This window comes from Clinocottus analis, unplaced genomic scaffold (genome assembly GCF_023055335.1).
Source record: "Clinocottus analis isolate CAN_PGR_092001 unplaced genomic scaffold, fCliAna1.0.p SCAF_14, whole genome shotgun sequence".
NCBI lineage: Eukaryota > Metazoa > Chordata > Actinopteri > Perciformes > Cottidae > Clinocottus > Clinocottus analis.
Window position 1 is genome coordinate 1124227 of NW_027175865.1, and position 25590 is coordinate 1149816.

General features: G+C 45.5%; 2 protein-coding genes across 2 annotated transcripts; one reads left to right on the forward strand and one right to left on the reverse strand.

Annotated features, from left to right (window-relative positions):
- The first annotated feature begins 13962 nt into the window (after positions 1–13962).
- On the forward strand, positions 13963–18229 carry tac1 (tachykinin precursor 1). The gene is made up of 5 exons (XM_068576125.1): positions 13963–14370; positions 15486–15585; positions 15711–15734; positions 17494–17550; positions 17692–18229. Exons 1-5 carry the CDS (start codon positions 14254–14256, stop codon positions 17730–17732), a joined length of 339 nt encoding a protein of 112 aa, XP_068432226.1. The 5' UTR covers positions 13963–14253; the 3' UTR covers positions 17733–18229.
- A 96-nt stretch (positions 18230–18325) lies between these two features.
- asns (asparagine synthetase) lies at positions 18326–25590 on the reverse strand. The gene is made up of 12 exons (XM_068576124.1): positions 25507–25590; positions 24386–24641; positions 23480–23717; positions 23196–23375; positions 23009–23110; positions 22745–22872; positions 22429–22555; positions 21030–21136; positions 20779–20879; positions 20081–20162; positions 19845–20000; positions 18326–19096 (listed from the first exon to the last, which is right to left on the reverse strand). Exons 2-12 carry the CDS (start codon positions 24632–24634, stop codon positions 18887–18889), a joined length of 1680 nt encoding a protein of 559 aa, XP_068432225.1. The 5' UTR covers positions 24635–24641; positions 25507–25590; the 3' UTR covers positions 18326–18886.

Here is a 25590-nt window from a genome sequence, read left to right on the forward strand (position 1 = left end):
CATCCCTGTTGACCCCCTGGGGTTCCATATCTTAGCAGAGTTAACACATTCAGACCTGCTCGCTGTTGCAATTATAATTGCTCAATTCCCGCAGGCGCTCCGGTTTCACACTATGGATTAGCACCAGATGCTGGATGAGATCAATGCAAAGGTCAGAGTCGATCCCCTATCCCACAAGGCACCAACAAAGGCTTGAACTATGGATAAAAGCCTCCGTGCTACTGCTCTGGTCCCCCGTGAGGATGTTTTAATCTGAATCGTGTGTCAGTGATATATGTGTGTATCTGGAAAGAGATTAGATGAGAAAATGTGACCGCTTACGCTGATCGGCCCCAACGGACGACAACAGACAATAAACGCCGACTCGTTCTGCGTTCAGGTGAGACAATGTGTTCATCACAGCAAATAGAACAGAGTAAACCTTTGAAAACTAACCGCTACTGTTAAGTGGTGCCACAATATTGTTATTTTTAATAACAGTTATTTCGCAACAAATTCTCACATTTTTTTGTTTCTTTTTAGAGATTTGTTTTCTCGAAAATGAGGCGCTGGGAAGAAGTTCCTTCGTCGTTCTTCGGTTCGTTGGTGCTCTTGGTTACTTTCTGTCACTTTCACTTTCTTTCTGGACTGAAGCTGTAAATTACCGTCGCCACTTAAATCATTGAGCTGCTCCCTGCTGATCATCTAGGGGCCCTTCGATTGCTCTTTTAGAAAAACGTGTTAGCGTCGGCGGATTTTCAATAAAATTCGTAGTCGATTAGGAGAAAATCTGTATCCTGCAACTGAGAAGCAAGAGAGCTGAAATGCAAGAGCAGCGCTCCTTTAAGAGCCCGTCGGAGCGAATCTGGACCCCGCTGTTCTCAGATGCCACCATGCATTCCCACTGCGTTTCCACTATTTCTGTTTCTGATCATTAAACCCGTCTGCCCAGGCATTTGAGGAACGTCTGGGAATAGCTCCGACTTGTTCTTTGGCTCATTGCAGCCTCTCGACAGACTGAGCTCAGCTAAGAGCTGCTGAGGGATGGGTGAGGATTATTTCCAGCATCAGAGCAGGGGGATGGAGGTAAAGCGCTCGCTCCTCCTGTTCAGCAGGGAGCCGGCCGCATGCTCACGAAGGCAACAACTTTCTGTGCATTAGCCCACACAGTGCCATTAAGCTGCAATTACACTGTCACCTTCTCATTGTACAACGTGGCCGCGCGTCAGAGAGCGCATCCTGAAGACGTCCTCAGACCAGAGTGTCTGAAACGGAACAACAACAGGAACAACCGCCTACATTCACCTCTGACTACGTATGCAAAGTGGTACTTTTGTTTGTTTGTGAACTTAAATACATCATCTTTCATTTTTTCTGCAGCAGATGTTGACGCGTGGGGGATTCATGCCTCGGGCTCCGATTCCAGAAAGTATCAGAAATAAATCTGTGAATGTTTTGGGCCACTCGAGGTCAGCACTGCGAGCACGGCATGGACGTGTTGCCACGTCGTAGGTTGTTTTATGAATAAAAAGTATATAAAAGCACAGATACTGCTGTATATGGATGTATTGAACACCATAAGTAATATACAAGCGAAATATATGCATATATGCTACATGAGAAAATTCAAATAGCATTCAAATAGCTCCAATGGGCGCCAGGGAGCTCCAATGGGCGCCAATGAGCTCCAATGGGCGCCAGGGAGCTCCAATGGGCGCCAATGAGCCCCAATGGGTGCCAATGAGCCCCAATGAGTACTCGCTTGGATGTTCTGTGTTCGAAACCCTCTCTAACTTTGTTCTGCTTCACTTCATCAAAGTCAACCTTCACATGTTGAATGTTCACATGTTGAATGTTCACATGCTGAATGTTCACATGTTGTGTTATGGTTTGTTAGAGTTGGACTCTACAGCTGCATCATTTCAATAATCATCCTGAAAGTCATTTTTTTACAGTTGGATCTGAAACCTTTTCATTTCTTTCTGTGTGTCATCTTCATTTCCTCTGAACCAGAAACATACAGACTGATATTTACACACCTGAACAGCATCTCACATGTGTTCCTTTATTATAACACAACATTATTCAAACAGAGCTGCAGAGATGCACACTTTTAGTTTAGGAAGGACATTTTCGAGCAGAGAACTAAAAATAGGTTGGGTTTTGATAAAGTTAATACATCAGTTGTGAAGAAAATGTAAAAAGACAAGCCTTGCATTTTTAATCAGTTGTCTCCAGTTTTAAATTCTTCAGGGGACACGCGTCCACCAAAGATAGTTCAAGCTTGACAAGGACTCTTCTTTTTCTTTTTAATCAGAATGCTAACTGAAATGCAACAGATGGGAACTCTGTCCTCACGCTGCATCCTGTCACTGGAGTTTTTAATGTGGAGAAGTTTAGAGACATGCAACTTTGTCCTGTATGAGTTTATATGGGTTTATATGGGTCACATTATTCAAAAACTCACTCCATCAAAAGTGTTAATCCACTGTAAAATGCCATGTGACCAGTGAAGATACCTGTTGATTAAGCTTATTATGGTCTTGGCAGGGTCCATGTGGATATTACCAGCGTTAATGACACTTTGGAATACAAGCAGATTTCCTGCTGATATCTTAGTATTTATCTTTATCGAGCATCACATAATATTCAACTGTTGAGGCATTTACAAATATCTTTCACAAACCGCTGAACAAGTGCGATAAAAGCTTTTTTTTAACTCTAAGGATCATGTGGTATATTTACCCCGCAAAGATTTTTGAGAATCGTCTCTTTGTTAAAGCTGAAAAGTGTCTTCCACACCTCGCAGATATCCTTTCTGCCACACAAAAAATAGGACCAAAAAAAAATAATACATTTTTTTTTTTGGTCCTACTTTTTTTTCGTCCAATTTTTTTTAATTTTTTTTGGTGATAATTTTATTTTTATTTATTTTTATCCTTTTTTTTTTTTTTTTTTGGGTCCTAATTTTTTTTTTTTTGGTCCTAATTTCTTTTTCTTTTTGGTCCTAATTATTTATTTTTTTGTGGGCTTCCATAGTGTTTATGAGCATGAGAATAAAGCAGCGCTGAGAAGTGGAAGACGGGGCTGACATCTCAACATCTCCGCTGCATGAAGGCTTCCAGCATCAGCAGCTCCAATGACTCTGATCCTCACACGCAGGATCCCCAAATGGGTTGTAATGCGAAATTTCTCAACTTGTTGAAGAACGAGTAGCTTTTATTCCCTCGCACCATCTCCATTTAAATAGCTCAGCTTTTGTGAGCTGCGCTCCTTCCAGCAGCGTAACTCCTCCACTGCTCGAATAACAGACCCCACGCTGGCGTTCCTCAACCAACGCAGCCTTGATCCTTGCTTTGGCAAATGCCAAAAGGTTGGTGTGTAAGGGACACACAAAAAAACATTCATCCACAGGCACTTTTCTCAAAGGTTGGCGGATGTTTTAACAAAAAATGAATTAAATTGGGAACATGCAGAAATCAAAGGTGTGAAACGTTTACACAGGGAGTGAGATCGACTCACGGCCAAACACAAACCTTGAGCTCTGGAAATAACTATTCACATACTTAAACAACTACAACTGAACTTTGAATTAATTCAATGTTAGCACCTGAAGGTCAACATTCATATCCAAGTTTCCACATCGCAAAATCTGTGTGCAGCACTTTATAATTCCTTTCATTAAATAGTCAACTTACCTTTTCTTTTAATTAGGAATGGCATAATCAAATTGTAAGTATTACTTTTGTTGTAAATTCTATCATTGTATATGAATTTTGTACTTATTTTACCAGTTATTCTATCTTTTAGTTCTATATTTCATTACACTCGTATCATCTTATTGTGTGTTGGGCTCAAATTGTCAAAACTGCTGAATTGCTTTTGTCTTTTCTTTTAACTTCTAACTTCTTTTCCGGTCATCAGACGTCTTTATGATCCTGTATGAAAGGTGACGAATACAGTTTGATGGATTTATGGATCAATAAAGTTACGTAATGAAATGGAAAGGTTTTTCTTGCTGCTGGTTGGCAGTTTGAAACATGCTGATTAGACTTCGTGATATCTCCTAAAATGTATTTAATAGACAAAAGGACCAACAATAGGGTCGCCCTGTATGTTTTCTTGTCGTGGTAATTATCAGGCTGAAGAGAGAGCGCGGCTCTTAACAGCTTTTACTGTCAGTACATTATGTTCCTCTCTGTAAGGCGGAGTCCAACAGCAGAAATTACAGCATCAATGCTCTGGTTGTTATCTCAAAGACAAGAACACAATGGGTGCAAATGATCCCTTTGTCCTTTCAATAGCCGCGAAAACCTTTTCGGAGATCTTCTTCTTTTCCTTCCAGTCCTTTAGAAAATGGCCTCATATTTTCATTCTGCCTGTGAGTACGTGATCTGAATGAAACGCATGATGTGATGGATAAAAGCCGTTTGTTTTGTCAGAAAGTACAACAGAGACGGAGGTGCACTTCAGAGACCAGTGAGTCACGTAAAGGCGGTGCATTAAGTAATGAGCACTCAAATGGCAGAGATTATGGGCTCTCATGTGGCAGTCATGATGAACACGGTCAGCCTTTGTTTCTCAAGCAATGTGGATGCTTTGAATGTAAAAATATGTCCAAAGCTAAGGGAAAATGAGCCACACACTAGATTAAAGGGGGGCGGGACTTATTGGCTGTTTGACCAATTTACTACAAGAGCTCAAACGACATGAATACGACATAAAAGATATCGCATTCGATGGAGATTCACGTTGGTAAATGCTCTTCGTATATACTCATCCTTCTGTGACAAAGAAGTTTAAATGAGGAACGTTAAAAGGACATGACCAACAATTGTTCTTCTGCTTTCATATTAGTGTCACATGTTTAGCTTTGTATGAAACCTGCAAGTAAGACAATGAGAAAGTACTTTGTTCATTCATTGTGATATCGAAGGAGCTTTTAAGAGCAGAAGTCCATCAGAGAGACACTTGAGCCTTTCACCAGCGAGAAGAGAGAAGAGGTAGCATCCGGATCATGTGTTTTGACCTGACACTGACCTTCTGATATGAAACATATTCATGCAATGTGAATACATTTTACTCCCCAAAGGCCACGAGATCAATGACACTTCCAGATGTTTCATTTCTTTGGCTGTTAAGAACTTTCTTTGATCACACTTATATTCATTTTTTTTCATTTGCCACAGTGAACATTTACATGCACGGAGTGAATCACTTGCCAATATTTCATCCGCTGAATCCGAGCGTAAATGGGAGCGTGAGCACTTAAGATGACACCGTAAATTATTCCTCCTGACACCGCTTACGAGAGCGGTGCGAGATTTACATCCGATGCTGAGCCGTAAGCCGCAGTGGACACTGTGAGGTCTGTTTGTTCGTCTGGTTCCTGCTTCCTTTAACATCCGTTGCTGTCAATTTAAAATCAAATGGCCCACCATAAGGGCCCACCAAATGATAAATACATAATTGAACAAGGGCAGTAATTTCCGTATGTGGTATGAACCTTTATGGGTGACAGAAGTCTTCATTACAGTCACAAGTCTTCATCGCTCCTCATCTCCTTCATCTCCCATGACTCGTGTCAGATGTTCCACACTAAACTATAAACCCAGGCAGCTGTGTTTGGTCAGTAGATGTGTGCTGATACCTTCTGCTCCAAGTCATCATCCAACCGGGAAATGAACTTGTCTTTTTACAATATGTCAACAAACAGGTGGAAATACCCCAACTCACGCTCCACAATCAGTCCATAAACTTACTGAAAACCAATTTCCCATTGAAAGTATACAACGGACGGCTCAGTGTCATCTAAGACACGATTATAAACTATGAGATTGCTCTGCGGAAAAACAAGCAGAACATGCAGTTTATCCATTTAATCTGTTTAAGAACATAATGATCCCTGCAAAGGAAAGCTTATAACTACACCCACTTCAAGTTTAATTAGTCTAGTTCATTTAAAGGTGTAATATGCAACAGTTTCCCAGACAAATATTACAACGTCGAGACTGGAACTAAAATAATCCCTTAATCATCACTCAGGAGCCACTGGAAGTGTTTGTTGGTGTCTACACCTGCAGAAGACGTGCCGTCTGCTTGTATTTTCGCGGCGCTCGGGTTGCTTCTGGGTTTCAGCAAAGAGCCCGTGGGTCACGTGTGAGGGTGTAAAATATGTGTTCACACCAAACGCGTCACACAAATGGAAAAAGGGTGTTTGCCCCAAAGGGGGCGTGGCTTATCACAGTGACTTCTCTCAGTGAAAAGAGCGATCTTTTCCGCGACCGACTTCGGAAGACATAACCGCTAGTTCCGCTTCATACTTGTTGTGTAAATTCCACATACGTGTGAACATCAAACTCCACGGTGTCTGGGTTCATAATATTTCCCGTAGTCCCGCGACGGCGTCTGAATGACGGCCGCTAGCAGCGCTACTTCAGGGAGCAGCAGTTTGATTCAGTTTCATTGGCTGACGCAACTCGGCCAATCAGCTCAGCCAATATTTTGCTAGAGTTGGGATATTTCAAATCGCGTGAATTCGCCCCACGGAGGATCCGCTCATCGCAACGCCTCAAACGCGTCTACGTCGCACGTCAAAATCCCGCCGCGTTGGGTGTGAACGCTCATTATCACTCACTCGCCACGATACCACTAAATACAGTGTAATATACGTTTATCATTAGTAATCCAATGGAACGCAACCTACAGTCACGGCGACTATGGCAGGCCATATCTTTTAATATGCACATGAGGGCTTGAGCCAAAGACCGGCAGTATTTTTAATAAGTTATTTGACACAAATCTCTTCTAAAAGCACATCACTTGGGAGTGGAACCTTTAACTGTGCACACCTAAGGAAAAAGAGGGAACGTTGGCTGCTGGATGTCATTGGAGAGGAAGGGCAGCGGGCTATAAATGGATTGTTGGGCATGTTGCATACGGTGTGCATAATTCCAATTAAGTACAGCCTAATCATTTGTAATTCGTTCAGAATTAATAAAGATACCAACGTTTGATCTCGTTAGCACCACAGAAAAAGAGATTTTTACACTTCACAAAATGATGTCCAATTTTCTAGTTTCCGGAACATTTTAGCGTCCTTTAGATCATTGTTTGGTTTTTCTTCTGTCAACATTATACATCAGCAATGTCCTTTTGAGCGTGTTAGCATGTGGATGTTAGCATTGACTCACAGTGTGCGACATGGCCTCTCCCTTTATGTTGAACTCAAGGAAATCAAAAGTGGATTGCAGAGTGCAAGAAAAAGGAGCGCGTTCAATTTGCAATAGAATATAAAAACACTCTCTGCTCTAGAAAATAACAAGGTACATCCTTGTGTTCGTATTGTATAATTTGAACCTCCATGAGCACAAAGCGTCTCATAAAGTTAACCGGCATTGCAGAGAGGATGAGTCACAACGACGACTCACTGAATGAATGGATGCATAAATGAATGAAACGGGAGTAAGTGGTGCTTCCAGAAGCTAAAAAAAAAAAAAAGAAGCCCATTCAGCTCACGGACATTTTAAGAAATCCGTTGGCATCGAAGAGAGAAAAACATTCATCCTGACCGGGCCGGCAGCCAACTGTATTAAATTCATTACGCAGATTGGAAGCAGACTTCTTCTTCCAGCTTGTATTTCACTCCGACCTGACAGCGTAGAGAACAGCGAGAAGCGTCAAACTGCTTCCTTTCAGAGGAACTTAAGGATAGAAAGTGGTTGTCGAATGCCTTTTCCGGGAACACTGAGACCTCCTGACGCCGGGAGGTTTTTTTTGTTAATTGAGTTAAAGGAAAAAACCTCAGTCGGCCACGCCCTCGCCCTCGCGCTCGCCCTCGCCCTCGCGCTCGCTCCCGTCGGTGTAGTGCCGGGGGAGCTCCTGCGTATTTCCCTGTCTGCGGCGTGATGAATGGCGTCTGGGCTCCGTCCTCTTCGTCATTGAGGAGTGACTTCACCCCGCCGATGCTAAACACTCAGACCGGCCGGGGGATGAAGACGGGAGGCCTGGAGGAGTCACGCGCTCATGTAGTCACGTAACGTGTACCGGAGGTTTGAACCACAATGAACCCGTTGAAGGCGGTGGAAGCCATTTTGGCTCGAGAGCTCTTTTCTCTGTGTGAGTCGTCAGAGGAACCCCACTGCCTGTTCAGCATAAGTTAAAACCAATCAACCCAAGACCTGAGCGGTTCAGAGGAACACTGAGGCCTCCTGAGTCACTGGATCAGCTGCTGAGTTCATTAAAAACATAACGGATGGGACGGCCTTCAAAAGAAACTATTGTTTTTTAACCTGGCCATTGTTCTCTTATCTACACTGAACTTGAGTGAGCCCGGGGTAAGGTCACTGAGTCAGCCTTTCTGACAGCAGAAGAAGAAGAAGAAGAAGACAAAGATGAACTTTGGAGGAAGGAGAAGAAGAAGAAGAATGAGAAAAAGGAGAAGAAGGAAAAGAAGAAGTCTTCTGCGGATGTCAAAGGATCTGAGCTCTTGACAGCATGAGTCTTCTTCATAAAGTTTACTTTACTTTTGCAGCAGTGGTCGGTGGAGACACAATCACAGTTTATTAGAAGCCTTAGGCAGAAATCAATCATTAAAGTTTCAATGAAAGTGTGATAAAAATAATAATAATATTAAAATGACAAAATCAGTGAATCGCGTTTTAATATTTGTGGACTCGGTTCATTATCCGTAGACGCTGCGGTGCAGCGAGGAACGCTGAGTCACTCTGCAATCTACAGCGATGGAATAATAAAACGAGCGGACCGGTAAAGAGCTATAAGATCAATACTTTCAGCTTCATACTCCCTTTTTTTTCACAAAGCCCATTTAATCTGCGGGGAAAGGGAACAACGGACATTAACTTTGATTTGAGTCACGGGCTCTGAGACCTCGCCTGCAGCCGCAGACGTCCATCTTGGACGAACTGAGGAGCGTCACCTCGCTGGTGTCGGCTCACTCGAGGGAGAGGAGGAGCCGCGAGGTGAGAACTGCTTCATGAAGGAGATGATGATGTGTTCAGAGCAGCGCTGACGTGGCCCATCTGGAGCATCCTGAAGAAGTTCCCTCTGCAGTGAGATAGTCACCACAAAGCAACTTTCAAAAGGTGCTTCATTACTTGTATTCCCATTGGAGTTTTAACTCTGTGTGTGTGTATGTGTGTGTGTGTGTGTGTGTGTGTGTGTGTGTGTGTGTGTGTGTGTGGAATGGCAGATGATTGGGTTAACTATTGTGGCAAACTGGATTCCCGCAGATGTCGCATTGTGTGACTCACCCACGTAGCATCCGAGAAAATTAAAGCGTCCTCACAACCTTGAAATGTGAAATTGTATTGTGTGGCCTTTTGTGCGAGTCCACTTGTGTGAGAGAAACAAAAACCGTCATTGTTGTTGTTGTTGATCCACCCACATGCTTTCATCCCGCCCACACTGCTGCGTTCCCCCCCACCGTCCCATCGCGCTACTTGACATTTCGCGGCTAACAATAGCTAACTGAAGTCAACGGCGGGAAGTGCAGAGGACAATCGCAGGTGGACTCGTTCAAACGCCTCTCACAGGGGAAGCCAACGCCGCTCCCGGTGCTCCTGAGCGCTTGATGGCCGAGCACAAGCGCTCCACTCCAACACAAAGTCACGGCTGGTGGGCGTTTCAGAGACAATTCTCCACGGTTGATAAGTCGTTTGCGAAAAAAAGAATTGTGTGGAGAGTTGTGAACCTGCATCTAAATCTGTGAAATGTGGACTGGTGAGTCAGCAGAGGGATCTGTTGGAAAGGACTTCTTTGTATTATGTCCATCTACTTTTTAACTTGCAGCGTACACATGTGCATCTACTGTATATGGCCTACACCTAGCCCTCCACACACATATATATATATATATATATATATATATATATATATATATATATATATATATATATATATATATATAGTTCCAGCTGAGCTTGGCTGACCTCTAACCCTCACCCTCTATTGGTACTAAGCAGTTCCTGTGCTCTCTGATTGGCTCCCCACGCCCGACCACAAAAGGAGACTTTGGCCCGATCCCAATGTCCCGCCCTAAACCTTTGAACCCTGAACCCTCTGGAACCGCTTACTGGTTGCGTGTGAGAGGCTGCGAGGGCTTGAACTGGTGTAAATATGAATGATTCGTGACTATATGGAAAGAATATTGTGTATTTTGAACGTCTTCCTCATGGGATGAGGAGTCCTTTTCACACGGGACACAAACAGCAGCATCCAGGATGATGTTCCCGTGTCTGTTTGACCCTCCAGCTTCTCTATGGAGGTTCCTTTCCAGTCTTTATACTACGTCATCACACTGCCGCAGCACTTATCTTACTGGTCCGATGCCTCTGTGACCTGCACCCAGATCAGTGGCAGAAAACAGACGGACGTGTATGAATGTGCACTCCGATTTAATTGTGACTTTAGCTTTACAAAGCACAAAGCTGCAGGGGCATGGTTACTGCCCTCAGTTACCGTATTATTTCATAATTAATCTCATCATCTTCTTCTCCTCCCTTTTTTATCGCACAATAGGAAATGATTATGTTTGTCATAAGCAGTTAATGGAAAGAAAGTCTTTGGCTCGCACTCAAAAACATGTTTTCTGATACTTAGCGATCTTTGGTGAGGTTTGTTTCTTCCTGAGCTCTGACAGTTATTAATATTTCCATCACATCCGTCACCTTCCCACAAGTATCCATCGTCTAGATGTAGAGGGGGTCAACTCCAAACACAATAAGTAATGTCTTTATTGTTTAACAGACAGTATTATTTGCATTGTTCACTGAGTAATGGAAGATCTGTCAGACTTTGACAGTTTGATTTGAGTTTTTTGAATCTATTCAAGATAAATTGTTGCACTCGCCAAAATGTGTTTTTATTCCTTCACCTTTTTGAGCAACTGAAATTTGCACATAAAAGTTTAAGGCCTATTTTTTCTCCATCTTTTCAACCTGTAATGCGGTTACAACGTCAACGTGTTGGATGTTTGGTTTGTTGTTGGTTGAAAGGAAGTTATGTTATTAGTTACTGTGAATGTAATTCTCCAAAGTCATAATGTTCTGTTTAATGAACTGTGGTCTTCACAAAGATATTTCATGTTTCAATCAAAATGTCATCAACATGGAACTATAGACAGTTTGCTGCCAAGAAGATGCTTCAAGGACGTCGTAATGAGAGAGTCCAACACCAGTGTGTGTGTTTACTGCTGCAACACACATGCAGCGACGGTTTCCACAACTTTGAAAGTTGATAGAATAAACGCGCGGCTCCACGCTAACGACATACTTTGGAAGTACTTGAACAACTTTATTTGTCGGCGTATCTGTTCATCTGTGTGTCTCTTTACTCTCTTCACCTCCTGCTTCTTCCTTCTTAACCCGTTAAAAACTGTGGAACCATTGTTGTCTGCAGACCTCTTTTTCCCTGTTTGAGTCGTTGTAGGAACCCCAAATTAATTCCAATACTTGTGTTTATTGTATGTATTTGTTCAGCAAAGTCTTGTGAAAAAAATGTATATCTGCAAAAAAAAAAACACTTTAAAAAGATATTTTGATGGTAACTATGAACATCCAGCATGATATGAGCCAGATTCCCCAAAAAAGCCTCCTGGAGCGTCAATAAGACACCTTTTTGGAAAGATTAGGACCTAAAGAATCAGAATCTGAGACAAAAATCACAATAAAACAAAGTCTTGTCCTGTTAGGAAGAAGTTTCAGTCAAAAAACTGCGTCGCTCGTTTCAAAAATGGAAAAATTACGTATTTTAAGCCAAAAGATTGTCTGGATGGGGCATGCTGGGTATTAAAATGGCTGCAAGAGGATTTTCACGCATGGTTTCCAAAAGGTTAAATCACCTCTCTGTGGTAACTTCCTCCCATGGTTCCAACAGCTCCATCACCTCTCTCTCTCTCTCTATCTCTCTCTCTCTCTCTCTCTCTCTCTCTCTCTCTCTCTCTCTCTCTCTCTCTCTCTCTCTCTCTCTCGTTCTCTCTCGTTCTCTCTCTCCTCACCTCCCTCTTCCGTCTGTTAATTGGATGAGCTGTCACAGTTGTGAGCGATGATTAAATTGTCCAGTGCAGAGCTCAGAGCTCCCGCTGGAGGGATAAGTGAACGTATATCCGTGTAAACCCGTCCACAGGACTGCTGCACGTCGCTGCTCCCACGAGGCGGGAATTTAGAAAGATAAATATGATTAATGGCTCTCTGAGTTAGCTGAGATATTAAAAACAAAATGTACAGAACATCAAGGTGAAACAGAGCCAGTCAATGCAAAGCGTCCTTCAGAAACACTCCAGTGGAGGTGGAGTGATATCGCGTCCTGGAGGTCCGCCCCCCCACCGGGGGGAAACATTTGCATTTGCCAATAACACATGGGTAAATAAAATGAACTCATTATTAATAATATAAAGGCACTCGGGCGAATCAAGCACTCGTTGAGGTGCGTGGACGCTGGACTCGATGCGGCAGAGCGCTGCTCTCCAGCGCCCGGCCTCTGAAACGCGCTTTCTGATGGAAATCAGTGTCGCCGCCGGGTCACACGGCCTTCTGCCTGTAAACGGCCTCTTCTTTGAGCACAGACAGCATTACATAATGGATGAGACGCCGGGGGTGTGTGTGTGTGTGTGTGTGTGTGTGTGTGTGTGTGTGTGTGTGTGTGTCGCCAAAGTCAATATAAAAGGAAACAAATACTGTGTGTTTTTACATTTCGCAGTAATTTCTAATCATGTAAAATCTGCACTTAACATAATTGAAAATACATTAAAAAACGTTTAAAAAAAGTTTTCTGTTCCTTTTAAGTTGGATTTGAAAGCCTTTTTTATTTGATTTGACCTCCTGTTGACCTCCAGCAGGCTTCACATGGGCCTGTTGACCTCCAGCAGGCTTCACATGGGCCTGTTGACCTCCAGCAGGCTTCACATGGACCTGTTGACCTCCAGCAGGCTTCACATGGGCCTGTTGACCTCCAGCAGGCTTCACATGGGCCTGTTGACCTCCAGCAGGCTTCACATGGGCCTGTTGACCTCCAGCGGGCTTCACATGGACCTGTTGACCTCCAGCAGGCTTCACATGGGCCTGTTGACCTCCAGCAGGCTTCACATGGGCCTGTTGACCTCCAGCAGGCTTCACATGGACCTGTTGACCTCCAGCAGGCTCCACATGGGCCTGTTGACCTCCAGCAGGCTCCACATGGACCTGTTGACCTCCAGCAGGCTCCACATGGACCTGTTGACCTCCAGCAGGCTCCACATGGACCTGTTGACCTCCAGCAGGCTTCACGTGGGCCTGTTGACCTCCAGCAGGCTTCACGTGGACCTGTTGACCTCCAGCAGGCTTCACATGGACCTGTTGACCTCCAGCAGGCTTCACATGGACCTGTTGACCTCCAGCAGGCTTCACATGGACCTGTTGACCTCCAGCAGGCTTCACATGGACCCGTTGACCTCCAGCAGGCTTCACATGGACCTGTTGACCTCCAGCAGGCTTCACATGGACCTGTTGACCTCCAGCAGGCTTTACATGAACCTGTCTGGAGTCGACACTTTGACTTTGCCTTAAGTGAAATGAATCAGAGTGAGGCCAGAGCACAAAGGCGACTACAACGTTGAGCGTCCTTCTCTTTGCTCGTCTCCTCCATCCTAGAAGACTCACAGCTGGAATTCAATCACAGTTTATTTCGTAGCGCCCAGAGTTACAAATCACACATTTTTCCATGAGGCCTCTCATGCAGTGACCCTCAGAGTGATGAGGTCTCACAGAGCTGCTGCATGACTTTATGAATATTGAATAAAATCTGCTCACATCAGACTTCAAGGTGCGGACCGACCAGTGACGCACGCGGGGTGTTGCAGCTCGTGCCATACAGGGCTTCTCCTCCTCCCGTAACTTCCTCGTGACCGTGAGGGAGGGAGGGGGGGGGGGGGTCTTCTCCTCCCTATAAAGAGAGAGAGAGGCGCGTGCGAGGCTCTCAGGACAAGGAGAGCGCGCGAGGCTGAAGGTGCTGTTGCTGCAGGTCTGAGCGCGCGCAGAGCTTTTCTGTTTGGGGGGATCCCGGCACCGCACGCACGCGCGCTATGGACTACTGTTGAGCTCTTTTTGTTCTTCTTGTTTTTGGGAAAAGAAGCTCAGCAGCTGCGGCTCAAAGCCTCCAACCATCACTCCTTCTGTTGCTGGTAGTTGTGGTGAAGTTGCACTTCTCTTCAGCAGCAACACATCCTCGTGTGTGTGTGAGCGTGTGTGTGTGAGGGTGTGTGAGGGTGTGTGTGCAGTGATGAGGCTCGCGGTGGTTCCCGCGCTCGTGGCGCTGCTCGCCGTCTGTCAGGTGATCTGCGAGGAAAAGGACCCGAAAGAAGAAGCGGACTACTGGACGAGCAGCAACGACGTGCAGGTGTGTGTGTGTGTGTGTGTGTGTGTGTGTGTGTGTGTGTGTGTGTGTGTGTGTGTGTGTGTGCGTGCGTGAAAGATCTGAGGATCCAGCATCAAACTATTACAGGTGCGCAATTTGTTAAGAATAAGTGACAGATTACAGATTACTAGAGGTGTGTGTTCTATTTTAGGCTTTTAAAAATGTGTTTTTGTCATCTTTTACTCATTCTTTGCTCTCTCTCTCTCTCTCTCTCTCTCTCTCTCTCTCTCTCTCTCTCTCTCTCTCTCTCTCTCTCCCTCTCTCTCTCTCTCTCTCTCTCTCTCTCTCTCTCTCTCTCTCTCTCTCTCTCTCTCTCTCTCCATCATGTTGAGTAGACTATATGAATATGATGATGACAGCTGTGTCACTCTTCTTGTGCTCATTCATTCATATTCCAAAAGGAGTTGCTTCAAATGCATATTTATATTAATAAAATGTGTTCAGACCAGATGAAACCATCTTTAAGACATAATAAATACGATGTATTATTTGTTCTTATATGTGTATATTAGACATTAGATATTTCATAATCACAGCATCCATCATGCAGATGGAGACGTCTTTTTTTTCCACAAATGAAATCATGCTTAAGTGCTTCTGTGAGCTCTTGTGTTTGACTTTGCGAGCTGGCGACGGGCCAAGCGGCTCCATCAGCAGCCTGAACGCACCACGGGGCCGGGGAGCTCTAAATCACGGCCCCTGAACGTGACATTAAGGGCCCCGGCTCCTCGAGCCCGACCCACATCCTGAAACACTTCATGGAAGATCTCCAGCCGGTTATGGATTATTATAGAGGGGCTTATGAGTGTGTGTGGTGTGTGTGTGTGTGTTTGTGGAGGGGGCGGGTGGGGGGGGGGGGGGTCACATATACATATATGTAGATATCCTTATATGATGTCATATTTAGATGCATTCAGGAACAGTTGGCAATTTAATAACTGACCAGATAAAAACTCCTTTTTTTTTGTCCTCAAAATGTGTCCCACATGAAGTACGCAGTAAAACTACTCGCTCCTGCTGGTGTCTCGCTCATTGAGCTGTATCTTCTCCTTCTTCTTTTTCCTCCTCCTCCTCTTCCTCTTCCTCCTCTTCCTCAGGACGGCTGGCTTCATGACCCCTTCAGAGAAATCCTCCTGAGGATGACGAGAAAGCCGCGGCCGCACCAGTTCATCGGGCTGATGGGGAAACGCTCCATGGGTACGACTCTCTCTCTCTCTCTCTCTCTCTCTCTCTCTCTCTCTCTCTCTCTCTCTCTCTCTCTCTCTCTCTCTCTCTCCCTGTGAGACCTGTTTGAGTTACCTCTCTCTCTCTCTCCTCCACAGCCAACGCACAGATCACCCGTAAGAGTAAGTATCCGGCCTTCAGCCGTCTTCATCTGCTTCTCGAGGTCAGGAAGGAGGAAGCTCCTCGTCTTCATCTTCTTCACATACGCTGAAGGATTTTATGGGTCAGGAAAACACCGGGCGGCAATTTTAGAAATACTGAGTCACAAAAAACACAAACTCCTTTAATATTTCATATTTCAATTAAGTGGCTTTAAAAAAAAGGAGATCTTAGTGCTTCTTCAAAGTCAGATGAACCTTTTTTTCACATATTTACATTTTTATTACAGCAGTGGAAGCAAAAAAAAAACAGACATCGAGCCAACAGGTGTCATATATATATATATACATATATATATATATGTATATGACATATATATATATATATATATATATATATATATATATATATATATATATATATATATATATATATATATATGTATATGTGTGTATATGTACCTTTAGGTTTCATGTGCAGACTTCCAAAAAGCTGAAATAGTGGAAACACGTTACGGTAAAACAGCAACAAGTCTTTCATATTTTCAGCCGCAGTCGTACAAATTGAATTTCTAGGTTTCTGTCAGCGGCTGAGAGCGAGTGGGCTGAACGGAGGGAGTTTTAATTAAGTGAGCAAACCACCACAGAGGATTGTTTTTGAAGGCCGGACGGCGGTCCAGAGTCAAAGAGGGGCGAGATAAAGAGGAGGAGGAAGAGGAGGAGGAGGAAGAGGGGATTTTCTCTTGTCTTTGTTGTCTGGATTAGTCTCTCCCTCTGTGCACAGTGCAGTAAAGTGAGCATTGCTTCCTCTCATGGAAGTCGCTCATCATTAGGGAGGAGAGCCCCAAGGACGTCCCAGAGAGAGGGGGGGGGGGGGGGCTGTTTATAGATCCACTGCTAACTCATCAGTCTAATGCAGATATTGATGTGTGTAATGTCCAATATTCCCTCAGGGGCTCTCAATAAATTTATAGCACACCTCCGATCCAATACACCCCCCCTCCCCCACCCATCCACCCCTCACTCCCCCTCCCTCCCCTGATCACATTACAGTCCATTACTGTGATTGACAGGAGCCCCATTCAGCCGGCGCCGCAGCTGTCCGTCACTTTCACATCACTGGAGACCCGACAGGAGGACGATGTCGATCCAGAGCTCTGAGATCCACCACGATTATCATCTACATGAAAAACACTCACAAAAGACACGAAGGGATGTTTCACTGCATCAGAGAGACGCGCGTCTTTAGTCAACGTCCTTTTTAGTGAAAAACAAACAAAAATAAGGGATAGATTTTTTTTTTAAATAGCATCGTTGAGAAAAAGCAGACTTCATTTTTCACTTCTCAAAAGTTAAAACGCTCCTTTAGTCCTCGTGTGATGCAAACCAGGAGACCACAAGGTCACTCAAGGTCACACATGGCTGCTTTATAATACACTCAACCCGGGGTTTATAATCTGGAGGCCGAGGTTCACAACCATCGGACTAAAGGACCAAATGCATTCTGGGTGTTTTAAAAAAAACAAACGAGATGACTCAAATTAAAGTCGTCGTATTTCCATCAGAATTCATCCCGACAGCGTGAACTCACATCACGGAGGGAACGATCCACTGGAGACCGAAACATGTTTAAAAGCCAATAAGATAAAATGATGAGAAACCTTCTGACTTCCTTCAGCGTGAACTAGAAGAACTTTATGACCTCGAAGTTTTTATAACGTTAAACTGAAAGCTGACGGTTAGAACACAGAAAGGCTTCTAATCAAGTGCTTTTACTTTGAAGGGCATAAAGTCAACTCTTTCGTTGGGCTGATGGGGAAAAGGAGTCAAGAGGAGCCAGGTAAGTACACACACACACACACACACACACACACACACACACACACACACACACACACACACACACACACACACTTTACTGTGAAGCAACAGAGAGGGAAACAGAAGCTCGTGACGCTGACGGGCTTTCCTTCCTCTGCAGGCTCGTACGAGTGGAGCACAATATACGACCAGCGGCGCTGAGCGGCCTCCTCTTCATCGGCCTCCTCTTCATCGGCCTCCTCTTCATCGGCCCCCTCTTCATCGGCCCCCACCTCGTGGAGCCGTTCCTCCTCCTCGCGCCGCTGGTTTCCTTTTAGTCCAATAAATAAATATGATTCTGTCTCCACATTGTAGTGACGTCGTGCTGTAGCCCCGCCCCCCTCCTTATCCCCCCCGCAGGAGGAGGAGCCTCGTTGTCGGTGTTAGTGGTTTCTGTGAGCGTTGTGTTCACCATCTGCTGCTAAACACTAGATGTTGTTGTGGCCCATCAGAGCACGGCGATGCTGAACACGGCAGCGTCGAGCCTCATCACTGTTTTAACTGCAACCCGTTGTTCTCTAAATGTTAAACACACCGGGGGAAAAGGTTCTTCTAGAAGTTCTCCAGCTGGACACGTTGGTGTGTGATGTGGCGGGATGTACCTGTGTGTGTGTGTGTGTGGCGGTTCAACAAATATTAAAATGATTTTCTTTACCGGTTCAATTTTCGGTGTGAATTCCTTGAGAGTTCAGAGGTGAGTGTGAGGGCGCCCCCCGGTGGCCGACAGAAGTACGACACGAGGGATGCGACGCCAGAGGTCGGTTTTATTTCAGCAGCAGCGACACGACAGAGACGACAACATGAAGAATAAGAACACAACCGCCTGGAAACAAACTGTTGAGAAGCAGGATGTGCGTCACACTGTCCGGCGTCACCGTGTCCACTTCCTGTCGGCCGCTCTCGCGCCTACAACACTCACACAAAAGGCCGGGCGGTGCGTTTAAAGCCCTCTGGGATTAAATTGTTCACTTCCCTCACGGTTAGGTAAATGATTATTTCAGTAAAGACAATAAACAGTCACACAAATGTCCTCCCTCCATCACACACACACACACGTTTACCTCGCTAGCTAACCAGGGCTAGTTGTGCCTTTGACAGTATTAGCTAGATATCACATACTGATATGCATATACATGTTTATTTATTAGTAATACCATCTTTCACACGCGCTGCTGCCGCTCCATTGTTCTATTAGCAGACTGTAACAATGGATGAAGTTACACGTCAAATCCCGACGTGATGCTCCTGAAGTTGTGTGACGGCGGCGCTAAACACGACGTCTCTGAGATCAGCCTCCAGCAGCCGCTCTGGCGGGTTCACTGCTCTTTGTCGGGCTTGTAGATGTCCAGCGTTCGGGCCGACGGGTCGCTGGCGTCGGTCCAGCGCGGCATCCAGTAGTGCGACAGCCACTCGGCCCGGCCCGGGAAGCGCCGCTCGAACACCTGCCGGAAGTAGTGGGCCTCCTTGCTGCGCGGCGGGTTGTGGGGGAACGTCCTGGGAGCTTTCTCCATCTGGTCCTCGTTCACCTGAGAGACGAGGACAGAGGAGAGCAGGTGAGTCCTGCTTCCTGAGTCCTGTGTCCTACTTCCTCCTGATGAGGACATGAACACACCGCTCTAAAGGTTGGGGGGGGGTCGCCCACACATGCTCAGTTTCTTTGCATATTCTCGCATATAATATCCTTCATTTTTAAGATCAAGAACAGACTGAAGAGTTTCACATGAAAGTTCTCTTTTCTGGTCATTTTGAGAGTTTAATGAACCCACGAATCCAGATCCTCAACGAGCTCAAAGGAAGAACGGTTTTATAGCTTCTCTCACGCTTCTTTTAAGGGCTTTCAAGGGTTTCAAGTTTGAAAAAAGGGTTCTAAAGTTTTTTTTAAATATTTCTAAGAGTTTTCAATGTTTTTTTAACAGTTTCCAAGAGTTTTCCTGTTTAAAAAAAATGATTTAAAGGGTTTTCAAGTTCTTTTTAGGGTTTTAAATGGTTTTTAAGTTTTGTTTAAAAGGATTACAAACGGCTTTCAAGGGGTTTCAATGGTTTTTACGAGTTTCCAAGAGTTTCCAAGGGTTTTTAAAAAGGGCTTTCAAGTTTAAAAAAAGGGTTTTCTACTATGATCAAACACAACGTACCACTAAAACACTGCAGTGATGCTGCAGGAAATTAACCTCTATACACCTTTATGTAGATGTTTCATGAAGAACCGGTTTGTATTCTCGTGTCTTTGCTCAAATAAACCTCTGACGTGAACCTCGATGTGGAGGTAAGGCTCACCAGGGACTCCAGGTGCTCCTGCAGGCAGACGTACCACGACTTCCTCTCCGACATCATGCCGTCGCTGAAGGCCTCTTTGCGCCGCCACAGGATCTCATCCGGGATCAAGTTGAGGTCCTTGAAGGCGTCTCTGAGGAGATGCTTCTCCACGCCGTGCTGCGGGGGGGACAGGAGCACGCTGTTATCACCACGCTGTGACGCCACACACACACACACACACACAGACAGACACACACCTTGGGAGTCCGCATCTCCTCGGGCAGCGAGAGGTAGTACGCGGTGAACCTGTGGTCCAGGAACGGCACTCTGAGCTCCAGCCTGAGGCGACGAATACAAGACGACATTTCATGACCAAATCATTCATGAAGATGAACTCGAGGCGGCGCGTCAGATGATCAACGGCTCCATCAGGACCAGCGTTCATCACCGCGGTGCTTTCATTTCATTCAGAAACTTACTGAGCATCAGTATCACCTGATTGGCTTGGATGAATATCATAACTGCAGATATTCAAAGAGGGAGCATTAATCACATTCTGCCCCTTAATTGCAAAGTGTGATTCATTGTTGAACGCTCTCATGAATGATTTAAAGATGAGATATTTAAAAAAAAAAAAAGAAGCGCTTTAAGGCCTTCTGTTAAGGCGGTAAAAATGACATTCATCATAAAAAGTCTGTCGCACTAATATTAAATTACTGCCATTTCTTACACGTCCGTCCATCATGTCGTCGGGTTTTCTGCCCAATTAATCGACTTGCAGACGTACGAGAACAAAAAACAGCCAACAGCAGAAAGTAAACTACCAATTAAACTGTTTGTGATCGACAGGAAACTAACGAGCAAACGTCTAAACGATCAATTAACAGTTTACAGATGTTTGAGTCGGCAAAGATGTGTGTGTGTGTGTGTGGGTGTGTGTGTGTGTGTGTGTTACCCGTGGGCAGCAGTGGTGCGGTCGGCGCGCAGGACGTCGAACAGGTAGAGCTCCTTCAGCAGCCGGACGCTGTCCTCCGCCGCCGCTTTGGGAGTTGGCGCCTGAGGAGGAACTCGACAACGTCAGCGCTGCTCGCACAACTTAGAGGTCTTCATGAAAGCGTTTGGAGGATTCTGATAATGTTGTGAGGCTGAAGTTTCCTCCTATCCTGCAACAACAAAAAAGGAGAAGAAAGAGCAGCAGGGACTCGCCTTGTGGAAGTAAAGGTATCCCTGAGTCAGCTCATCGGCGCCCTCTCCAGAGAAGATCACCACACTGTCCGACTTCTCCTTGATGTACTTGGAGATCAGGTACATCCCTAAAGGAGACAGGAAGAGGAGCTAAGCCGCGTCGACAGATCACAAGATGAACTCCCTGGATCGAGTCGTGAAGCCGTCCTCCTCGTGCCAACGACGCGCCGCAGATCTAACGATGAAGCATCGCGCGTGAGAGACGTCTGAGGGACGATGCGAGCGGCTGATGATCGATGAAGCGCGAGACTCACGCGACTGACAGATGTTTCTCTCCCGTGCAGCATCTGTCTGCTCCGGAATGGAACCATAAATAACGGCGCGGAGCGACGCCGACTTTAACTGTTGGAATAACAAATGAACGCATTAAAAATGGTCCCATCTTTAGAGGAAATGCAGGTTCCTCCATCTTTGTTTGCTGGTGTTTGAGCTGGAGGCCTCTGAAGGGCTCATGCGCGTTGCCTCCGCTGAACTCTTTCCTCGTTCCACTAATCTCTCTGGATTCAAAGCGGCCGATCAGGAAGAAAAGGAATGCAGCGATGCTGTTTTTGTGGCATGAGTCAGCAGAAAGTGTGAGGCGTTCAGAGATGTGGAAGCAAAGAGGTGAACGGCTGCAGAGGCCGTCATGGAGATGAATCCACTGGGGACAATGTTCATCTTTCATAAACATAAGTGACTTTAAAAAGGTAGTTTATGCAGAATGTCACAAATATCAGAGACCAAGATTAGTCGCCTCATTAGTGGCATTACTTATTTTAACATTAAAATGTGTTTCAACCCAAACACTCAACAGTCAGACATTTAGTAGACAACACAGACAGAAGAGAAATTCCACATTCAGCGAAATCTGATTTAATATCCACAAAAAAAAACTAAACTATGAACACTAAGAGCTGTTGGAGGTTAAACTAAGTTATAAATCACGTTTTAAAATCCATTTCACTGCCGTCAAAACAGGAAATATGAAAAAGATTCTACAAGATTACAGTCGAACAATTAATATACACAAAATATTTATAATAAAAATATATATGTATAAAAATATATAGACATATTTTTTTACATAAAAAAGTATATGTTTATATATACTTTTATATATATGTATATACATATGAAATATATGTATTTCTTTTAATGTAAATATTTTTTACATAAAATATATATTGTATTTAAATTAAAAAAACATATTTTTTAATAATATAAATATATAAGTTTAATAATAAAATATATATTTTTTTAAATAATAAAATAATGACTATATATATATATATTAATATATAAAGGCCCATGTAGAAAATGCACAGCCACTGATATATACACACACACACACACACACACACACACACACAACAGCGCTCACCAACAGAGGCGCGCACGGTGGTGATGTCATAGGTCTCCAGGTGATAGATGACTTCCTCGACAGCTTGGATGCCTTCCTCCGCCGTGAAGTTCACCTCGTGGTGCTCGCTGCCGATGTGAGCGGCGACCTGACGAGCAAACCACAAACTGACCAATGACACACGGACGCTTTCCTCTGTTCAAGACGAGGACCAAGCAAGCCATCAGAAACTGAGTCATCTCCCTTTTTTATCTTATGAGCGGTGCTCAATGTGACAAATATCATTGCCTCCACATGGCTCTCAACATGGCGACGGCCTTCCATCGGCAGAACCGACCTTTCGAGCGGCCAAGACGTCCGGACTGTCCTCCGACCCGATGGAGAAGGTCTGGATGGGATACTGCAGCTTCTCCTCCTTAGCCAGCTTCACCAGCGTAGCGGCGACCAAGCTGGAGTCCAGACCGCCTGAAGAAGAGACGACACGAGCGAGGGTCTTCACCACGAGCGAGGGTCTTCACCACGAGCGAGGGTCTTCACCACGAGCGAGGGTGTAAGACTTACCTTCACATCGCGTGTGCGATGTCATTTCATGTGACGTTACCTGACAGGAGACAGCCGATTCTCCTCTGAGCCATGAGGCGTTTCCTCACAGAGTTCTCAAACAGCGCTCTGACGTTGCCTTTCACCGTTTCCACGTCAGAACCTGCAGGGAGACGTCAGCGGGATTCAAAACGCAATGACCGAAAGAGTGAACACACACAGACACACACTCTCGGCCGGTTGCATACCTGTCGGCAGCCCCTCCACGGCGTCGTAGACGGCGTGGGCGGGCTCCTCCGTGCAGCAGTGAAACGGCTCCATCTGAACGGACTGAACCTTCCCGTTCGGCTTCAGATCGAAGGCCTCGAAGTGCCCGGGGAGGAGGGCGGCGATGCTGGCGGGGGCCGCCCGGGTGATGTCCGTGAGTCCTGTGACCGGAATAACAAACGAGTGGAGCACAAAAGGAGGCCGTAAAACAAGCAGAGCGCGAGAGATCCAGATTCAAAAGGCTGCAAACAAACCGTTCAGTTACCTTTGGCCTCGGAGCAGACGGCCAGAAAGCCGTCGTCCGTGAGGAACTTGAACAACGGGCGGACCCCGTACGTGTCTCTTCCCAGGAAGACTTTTCTGTTGGCCGTGTCCAGCAGGATGAAGGCGAAGACCCCGTCCAGGAGGGAGGCCATCTTCTGGACGCCGAAGCGGGCGTACAGGTGGAGCAGGACCTCGCCGTCCACTTTGGTCTGGTGATCGAAGTCAAACTGCTTGCTCAGCTGGAAAGAGAACGGGTTATTTTAGACGCGTCATTGCAGCCATGTTTTAACACACTGAGAGACACCATTTACAGCTGCACACTGTTCACTGGTTCACACCAGAAGTGACGAATTAAATGCATTTAATTTATTGTATTTCTTCGGTGGCCGTGTGTCACGATTAGTGTCGTGTCTTCAGTCTCAAGTGTTCTGCAGAGTCCAGCCGACGGGACAACATGGGCCGATAGTAGCTACACATATTACCACAGGTAATAATCTGTGTAGATGCAAGATATTGCAGGACAGAAATGCTAAAGATCGGTGTTTCCGTCACAGTTTGTTCATTGGAGAGTGTAAAAAAGGAAAATCTGCCACTATATCAATAAAATCTGAAGTTATAAAATCAGCATTAACTGTGGCACTGAGCACAAAAACAGCGTAGCCACAAATTCTTGTGGGAGCGTTAGCTCGTTGCGCGTTAGCTCGTTAGCCCGTCGCTCACTGTGGTGGGAGAGACGGGGCATTTTTGTTAGCTTAGCCGTTTATAGCCGCAGCGGGAGCGGCTTCTTTTCTCTGGGTCCGCCATGTTCCTGCAGAAGCTTCAGGAGCTTCAGTGAGTCGCGATCTGAAGCCTCGCCACCAGATGTCCCCGTATCCTCCCCGCCGCCCGCCCGCCCGCCGCGTCTCACCGTGTGATGGTTGTAGATCTCTCCGTTGTAGCAGAGCCACAGGAAAGGGAACTTCTTGATGCGCAGGGGCTGCATGCCGTACAGCTGGTCCACGATGGCCAGCCGGTGGAAGCCGAAGCAGCAGTTGGTGAAGCCGTTGACGTTCTCGAAGCGGAAGGCGTCGGGGCCCCTGTGGGCGATGCGCATGGCGCTGGTGCACTGCGCCGACAGACACTCATCGCTGCCAAACAAAGCCCAGATCCCACACATCTCACAGCTGTGGAAGAGGAGAAAACAGAGGTTTATAATGTGAAATGTTAAACATCATGCCGTACAAACTAAATGTAGTCCAGAACCAAGAACTACCTGTTTTGTTTTTTTTCAAATATATATTTGTGGAAAACGAACACCATGTGTCCAAAGTTTCAGATTTCTAGACCGCCATCGTCCTAATCAGCCACTAAAGAGTAGGAGAAGCAGACCACAGCGGGACAAGTCATGGTGTCAGCGTGATCTCCGTCCGGTCATCCAGGACAGAATGATTCGTTTGACCCTTTTGGCAAATAACTATCTGGTTTATTTGTTTACTTTATCTCTATCCCTCGCTCTCATTTCTATATCTGTAAGCACATCAAACTGTTTGCATGTGCACACACCAATTAAATACAAATATGATTCTGATCACTACATGTTTTATGTGTTCTCACTACATATTTAAACTGCTATAACATGTGTGACCAAACACGTGAAACCACGTGGCTGCAGAGATCCCGCACATTCTCGCGTGGTTTTGTTCTGCTCGGCAGACACAAAGCTGCTCATATTTTTTACGTATAATAACGGCAGACAGGTGGCATCCACCATTACCCGGCGCGCGCCTCCGCGTAACCGGTGCTGCGCGTGAACGCGGTATCGTGCACGGGAGATGCTCTCACGAATACGCCGAATGTGGGTGCGCGCACTTGTGTGCATGTGTGTACTTTTAATGAAGTAGAATACTTTTGGAAACACTCTGTTCCGAGTGTAAAGTCACTATTTCAGTCTAACGTTAACACACGAGACAGACGTACAACACACACACTCTCACACACACTCACACACACTCTCTCACACGCACACACTCGCTGAGCCGCTTCACTGACCTCGTTCCTGCAGTTTTCCGGAGCTCTGGCAGTGAAACAGTCGCGTCTCTCGGATGAAGCGGCCGCTTTGATGTCAAGACACAT